The 7,822-nt window shown below is 50.6% G+C and overlaps 1 protein-coding gene across 1 annotated transcript; it reads left to right on the forward strand.

Moving 5' to 3' along the window:
- Positions 1–7,048: 7,048 nt before the first annotated feature.
- LOC119281423 (putative ripening-related protein 7) lies at positions 7,049–7,474 on the forward strand. Its single transcript, XM_037561944.1, has one exon. It carries the CDS (start codon positions 7,049–7,051, stop codon positions 7,472–7,474), a length of 426 nt encoding a protein of 141 aa, XP_037417841.1.
- The last annotated feature ends 348 nt before the right edge of the window (positions 7,475–7,822 follow it).

Here is a 7,822-nt window from a genome sequence, read left to right on the forward strand (position 1 = left end):
GAGGTGCCGTCCGTTCGGCGCTAGGATCTCCGATGATAGGATCACGACGAGAACGACTACTTCAACCCCGTTCTTTTGAACGCTTCCTCTCGCGATCTACAAAGTGGTATGTAGATGCATCTCCCATGACTCGTTTCTTAGATGAACTCATAGATGGATATTGGTGAAACCGTAGGAAAAATTTCAATTTTCTGTAACGTTCCCCAACACTCGAGGGGTCCACGAGACAGGGGGTGCGCCCAGTAGGGGGGCCCTATCTCCTGGGCTCCTCGAGTATCTTCTGACGTGAACTCCAAGTCTCTAGGATGATAATCTTGCAAAAAATCACGTTGCCGAAGGTTTCATTCCGTTTGGACTCCATTTGATATTCCTTTTCTTCGAAATACTGAAACAGGCAATAAAACAACAATATGGGTTGGGCCTCCGGCTAATAGGTTAGTCCCAAAAGTAATATAAAAGTGTATAATAAAGCCCATAATCATTCAAAACAGGTAATATAATAGCATGGAACAATCAAAAATTATAGATACGTTGGAGACGTATCACTTAAATATTGGGCATCAAGACCTATAGAGATAGATCAAGACGCTTAATTGGACTTTCACAAAGCACATACCTTGACAAAGTTTTGAAGAAGTTCAAAATGGATCAAGCAAAGAAAGGGTTCTTGCCTGTGTTACAAGGTGTGATGTTGAGTAAGACTCAATGCCTGACCATTGCAGAAGATAGAGAGAAGATCAAAGATGTTCCCTATGCTTCAGCCATAGGCTCTATCATGTATGCAATGCTGTGTACCAGACCCGATGTGTGCCTTGCTATAAGTCTAGCAGGGAGGTACCAAAGTAATCCAGGGAGTGGATCACTGGAGAGCGGTCCAGAACATCCTGAAATACCTAAAAGGGACTAAGGATATGTTTCTCGTTTATGGAGGTGACAAAGAGCTCATCATAAATGGTTACGTTGATGCAAGCTTTCACACTGATCCGGACGATTACAAATCGCAAACCGGATACGTGTTTACATTGAACGGTGGAGCTGTTAGTTGGTGCAGTTCTAAACAAAGCGTCGTGGCGGGATCTACGTGTGAAGCGGAGTACATAGCTGCTTCGCAAGCAGCAAATGAAGGAGTCTAGATGAAGGAGTTCATATCCGATCTAGGTGTCATACCTAGTGCATCGGGTCCAATGAAAATCTTTTGTGACAATACTGGTGCAATTGCCTTGGCGAAGGAATACAGATTTCACAAGAGAACCAAGCACATCAAGAGACGCTTCAATTCCATCCGGGATCTAGTCCAGGTGGGAGACATAGAAATTTGGAAGATACATATAGATTTGAATGTTGCAGACCCGTTGACTAAGCCTCTTCCATGAGCAAAACATGATCAGCACCAAGGCTCCATGGGTGTTAGAATCATTACTGTGTAATCTAGATTATTGACTCTAGTGCAAGTGGGAGGCTGAAGGAAATATGCCCTAGAGGCAATAATAAAGTTATTATCTATTTCCTTATATCATGATAAATGTTTATTATTCATGCTAGAATTGTATTAACCGGAAACATAATACATGTGTGAATACATAGACAAACAGATTGTCACTAGTATGCCTCTACTTGACTAGCTCGTTGATCAAAGATGGTTATGTTTCCTAGCCATAGACATGAGTTGTCATTTGATTAACATGATCACATCATTAGGAGAATGATGTGATTGACATGACCCATTCCGTTAGCTTAGCACACGATCGTTTACTATGTTGCTATTGCTTTCTTCATGACTTATACATGTTCCTATGACTATGAGATTATGCAACTCCCATTTACCAGAGGAACACTTTGTGTGCTACAAAACGTCACAACGTAATTGTGTGATTATAAAGGTGCTCTACAGGTGTCTCCGAAGGTACATGTTGGGTTGGCGTATTTCGAGATTAGGATTTGTCACTCCGATTGTCGGAGAGGTATCTCTGGGCCCTCTCGGTAATACACATCACTCAAGCCTTGCAAGCATTGCAACTAATGAGTTAGTTGCGAGATAATGTATTACAGAACGAGTAAAGAGACTTGCCGGTAACGAGATTGAACTAGGTATTGAGATACCGACGATCGAATCTCGGGCAAGTAACATATCGATGACAAAGGGAACAACGTATGTTGTTATGCGGTCTGACCAATAAAGATATTCATAGAATATGTGGGAGCCAATATGAGCATCTAGGTTCCGCTATTGGTTATTGACCGGAGACGTGTCTCGGTCATGTCTACATAGTTCTCGAACCCGTAGGGTCCGCACGCTTAATGTTACGATGACAGTTATATTATGAGTTTATATGTTTTGATGTACCGAAGGTTGTTCAGAGTCCCGGATGTGATCACAGACATGACGAGGAGTCTCGAAATGGTCGATACATGAAGATTGATATATTGGAAGCCTATGTTTGGATATCGTAAGTGTTCCGGGTGAAATCGGGATTTTACTGGAGTACCGGGAGGTTACCGGAACCCCCGGAAACTTAATGGGCCTTAGTTGGCCTAGGTGGAAGAGAGGAGAGGCGGCTAGGGCTGGGCCACACGCCCCTCCCCCCCAGTCCGAATAGGACAAGGAGAGGGGGGCGGCGCCCCCCTTCCTTCTTCTCCTCCACTCCTTCCCCCTCCCAAGTCCTAATCCATCTGGGAAAGGGGGGGGGAGTCCTACTACCGGTGGGAGTAGGACTCCTCCCGGCGCGCCCTCTCCCTGGTTGGCCGCACCCCCCTTGCTCCTTTATATACGGGGGCAGGGGGGCACCCTAGAGACACAACATTGATCAGTTGATCTTTTAGCCGTGTGCCATGCCCCCCTCCACCATAGTCCACCTCGATAATACTGTAGTGGTGCTTAGGCGAAGCCCTGCGTCGGTAGAACATCAAAATCATCACCGCACCGTCGTGCTGACGAAACTCTCCCTCAACACTCGGCTGGATCGGAGTTCGAGGGACGTCATCGGGCTAAACGTGTGCTAAACTCGGAGGTGCCATACGTTCGGTACTTGATCGGTCGGGTCGTGAAGACGTACGACTACATCAACCGCGTTGTGCTAACGCTTCCTCTTTCGGTCTACGAGGGTACGTGGACAACACTCTCCCCTCTCGTTGCTATGCATCACCATGATCTTGCGTGTGCGTAGGAATTTTTTTGAAATTACTACGTTCCCCAACACGCCCCTCCTAGGGCCGGCCTCCTCTTCCCTTGCTCCTTTATACACGGGGACAGGGGGGCACCCCAAGACACAACAATTGATCTCTTAGCCGTGTGCGGTGCCCCCCTCCACTATAATCCACCTCGATCATATCGTAGCGGTGCTTAGGCAAAGCCCTGCATCGGTAGCAACATAATGACCGTCATCACGCCGTCGTGCTGACGGAACTCTCCCTTGAAGCTCAGCTGGACCGGAGCTCGAGGGACGTCATCGAGCTGAACGTGTGCTGAACTCGGAGGTGCCGTACGTTTGATACTTGGATTAGTCGGATCGTGAAGACGTACGACTACATCAACCGCGTTGTGCTAACGCTTCCGCTTTCGGTCTACGAGGGTACGTGGACACACTCTCCCCGCTCGTTGCTATGCATTACCATTATCTTGCGTGTGCGTAGGAATTTTTTTGAAATTACAACGTTCCCCAACAGGCAAGCCTCACAAGTCGTCGGGGGAGGAATGCTGGAAGTATATGAAAGGAAATCTTTAGCTAAACTAGATAAGGAGGCGCGGCTAGGATGCCCTAAGCACCAATGCCACAGGTCGCCCACGTCGACGATGAGAGCGGTAGGTGACTCGCCGTAGAACGGGTAAAGGCTGGTGGAGCTATTTGACCTCATGAGGGGTGTCCTGGTCGCCAGATCCTTCACAATAAAGCCATGAGGGTCAAACTCGACAGAAACATAATTGTTAGTGGTAAATTTTCGAACAGATAAGGTTCTTAATGACGGAAGAGGAGAAAAGGACATGGTTGAGAGAGAATGGGCGGGGTGGGAGGGATGCGGTGCCGGTGGCCAGAACGGGCGTATATGAACCGTCGCCTACCAATATGGATGGGTGCTCTGAAGAAAAACAAGACGAGCTCAAGTTACCTTCGTTGTTGGTGATGTGTCTCGAGGCGCCCGTGTCGAGGTACCACTCTTAGGTGCCTGCTGGCTGCAGGGACATGTTGTTCATGGCGGTGTGGAGCAGCCCCGTATGGTCCCATGAGGGTGGTGGTGGAGCGGCGAGCTGGGGTGGGGATGGTGCTGCGCCACAACATGGAGTCGTGCCATATGCCAGAGGCTTCCCGTAGACCATGGGGTAGGCCTGGTGCGGGACGCCGGGTCGTGGACCGAGCACGCCCGTGGCGTTTGGTGGCACCCAGGGAGCGCGGCCAGCGGAAGGGAACGGGGTGCCCCACGGAGCGAAATACCCCATCCAGGGCTACTGCGATGGAGAGGAGGCGGTTGGAGGCCCGCCACGGCCGTCGTAGCCGCATCCACGGCCGCGGCCACATCCACGGCCACGCCCCTCGCGTTCGGAGGGTACGGAGCGATCTGCCCGGCGTTGCTGCTGTTGTGCTCCGCGATCACCTGAGCCAGCGGCGCCCGAGCCGCCAGCGCCTGAGGAGGAGCCACCGGTGGTGGCGATGAGGGCGGTGGTCCCCGCGGTGCGGGCACGCATGTCCATGTTGATTTCCTCCAGCATCAGCCTGCAGCGGGCCTGAACGAAGTTGGGGAACGAGACCTGCATCGGTAGCAGCAACGACATCACCTGGAACCACGGAGAGAGCCCATGGATGAGCTGCAGGGTCAGAGTCTTGTCGGAGACATGCTTGTCGTGGTCGTCGAGCTCGTCGGCGAGCGCCTTGAGGCGCCGACAGTACTCACCGATTCGGAGGTCGCCCTGGACCGTGGACCGGAACGCGGCGCCGATGTGAACGGCACGGCCCGCGAGGTTATCGCGGGAGAAGGCATCTAGGAGCACGCATGCATGATATGCAGTGGTATCTTTGGCAGAAATGACATCATAGAGCTCGTCGGTAATCGTACTGTAGATCATGAGAAGGATCTGAAGATCATCATGGCACCACTGAGCTGTCTGCTGGAGGGGCTCGGAGTGGACGAGGACGTGGCTCTCCATGCCAGACTTGCGCAGGATGAAGGACATGATGCGGCGCCACTTCGAGTAGTTGCCGGAGATGGGATCCAGCTTGAAGTCGATGTGCGCCCCGATGTTGATGGCGTGGATCGAGGGTGGCTGCGCAGTGGATGAGGAGGCGCCATCAGAGAGGGCCGCTCCCAGCGGCGACACGGTGAGGTTCAGGGGAGCGGTGGCTGGGGGAGCGGTGCTAATGGGCAGCGGACTGGTGGTGGTGGGCAGAGGAGAGGAGGTGGGAGGGGGAAAAGTAGCAGGCAGCGGTGCGCTGCCATGGGGTTGTTCCCCGGAGTCGGAGCCGGCGTCGAAAGCATGAGAGATGGCCATGGAAAGGAAGGAAATAACTTGCTCTGGTGCCAAGTAGAAAGGTAATATTCACCGCATTGTATTGATCATAGGGCCTGGTCCTTTATATAAAGGAGAGTACAACAGAGAGAGGGGGGTCGTGGCCTAGCTCTACGTGGACGATCACCGCGTGGGTAGTGGGCGTGCGGACGTGCCCGAGTCAGGCTCGGTAGAGGACGAGGTCTTCCAACAGCCGAGGCCCAGGCGGGCGCGTAGGCGGACAGGGGAGGCCGGAGGAGGCCACGGCGGGCGCGGGCCAGGCAGGCGAAGGCGAGGCGCGCACGAGCAGGGAGACGGGGATGGATGGATGGGGCGCTCACGTGCGGTGCAGGGCAATGGCCGCGGGGCGCGAGAAGGAGGACGGGGACGAGGTCGACGACGGAGAGGGGACGAGGCGACGAGGGCGACGGGGTCGAGCGGCAGGGTCGGCAGCCGGTTGTTGGCCTGGTGGCCAGCTAGGCTACGGCCCCACACGGGGTTTCCTTTTCTTTTGTTTTTGTTTTTACTTTTTATTTATTTTACTTTTTCTGTTTTAGTTTTGTTTTCTATTATTTTAGTTTTAGTAAAATATACACATAGCATCAAAATTAGTATTTCAACTTAATCCATAGTCACAAAAAGTCTAGTCCTCAAATAAATTAGTTTGGCATTTTATTAATTACAAAAGGTATTTAAATAATTGTTTTTACAGCTGTTTTATTCATCTTATATAGTATCTAAACAATTTATAAAGGCGTGGTTTCTCCACCATAATTACCTATGCAATATTTCATTCACTCCGAACATTTTTAGTTTTAATACTTGAAAACTATTATTGTTTGCTTGATTTTGAATTTGAATTTGAATCGGTTTCGAACTAACGCGAGATTAGCAATAGTAATCGAAGTGACATGGCATCATTAGCAGAGAATTACTGTAGCTCAATTATCCGGGTGTCACATTTTAGTACAAAGTTATACTCAAGTTGAGACACTTATTTTGAAACGGAGGGAGTATAAGAAATCATATGAACTGAAGTGAGATCGTGCAGATTGAATTCTCTCGGAGTAATGTTTCCTGGCTGCTGTATCTCGCAGCATGGTCGCCGATCCGTTGTTTTAAGGCCCAAATGCCTGCATAGTCCTAAGCCCCAACAACTGAATCTGCCGATTGCTGATTGTAAAGTTATATGCTTATGTGAGCTTTCAAACTAAGCGTCATAGGTTTCCACTCATACAGATACTACTCTGCCTCAGAGATTTCGTACAAGTGTAGTAGGATTATTGAGGGAAGGTTACGATAAAACTTGACGTAATCCTTTGTATAAGTGTAGGATTACTGGAATATAATTACCTGACTTCGGAAGAGAGGCGCTGCTTTGTCTGCAGGCTTTCGACGAGATTTTTGGACGAGGCACACGAGGGCGGCATGCACCTCGTGTTGTCGCCCCTCGCTTTGTCTGCAGGCTGCAGCAGGAGCCTATATAAACTAGCAGCTCGAACCAACAGACATGAGAAAGCAAAGAGCACAGAGCAGGGCTAGCTGATCAACGCAAGCACGGCCTCAGTTGCCATGGCGAGCACGACCAATGCCGCGGTGATTTTCGGCGTCCTAGTTTTTCTGCAGGTGTCGTGCGCCTTTTCCAGGCACCCCGCGGAAGGGAAGTTCGAGCTTCGACAGAACGTCCCGGCGGTGATGACGGTGAACGGCTTCCAGGAAGGAGAGGGGGGCGGCGGGCCGGCGTCTTGCGATGGCCAGTACCACAGCGACGATGAGTTCGTGGTGTCGCTGTCCTCAGAGTGGTACGCAGGCGGGGCACGGTGCGGCAGGACGATCCGCATAGTCGACACCTCCAATATCGGCTTAAACGCCAAGGTCGTCGACGAGTGCGCCGGCTGCGACAACGAGGTGGGCGCCTCGTCCCATATCTGGAAGAGCTTGAATCTTGACACCAGCCAAGGTGAGGTGAACATCAGATGGTCCGACCTGGACTTCTAAACTGCAGAAAAGCATGCATGGGGACAGTCGATCGTTCAGCACTTCAGCTCCAGCGCATGACGATATTGATGTTCACGGAGTATTTGCTTCCAAGTTTCAGCTTTCAAGTGTGTAATAACTGGGATATGCATGAATCCCTTAATGTGTCAGCGTCGTTTATTGGTTTCCCGGCCGTCTACGAGGCAGAAGTCACTGAATAATAATGTGATAACCTACATGCGTACATGCATGTATATGTGGGTAATTTCTATACTTATTCGTGAACGTTAATGAACGTAAGTTTGTAAGTGTGCAAGTCAGACTAAGGTGATCTCATCTCTCTGTCCCCTATGAGGCTATGAGCACTGC

The sequence above is a fragment of the Triticum dicoccoides genome, chromosome 3B (genome assembly GCF_002162155.2).
Source record: "Triticum dicoccoides isolate Atlit2015 ecotype Zavitan chromosome 3B, WEW_v2.0, whole genome shotgun sequence".
Taxonomy (NCBI): Eukaryota; Viridiplantae; Streptophyta; class Magnoliopsida; order Poales; family Poaceae; genus Triticum; species Triticum dicoccoides.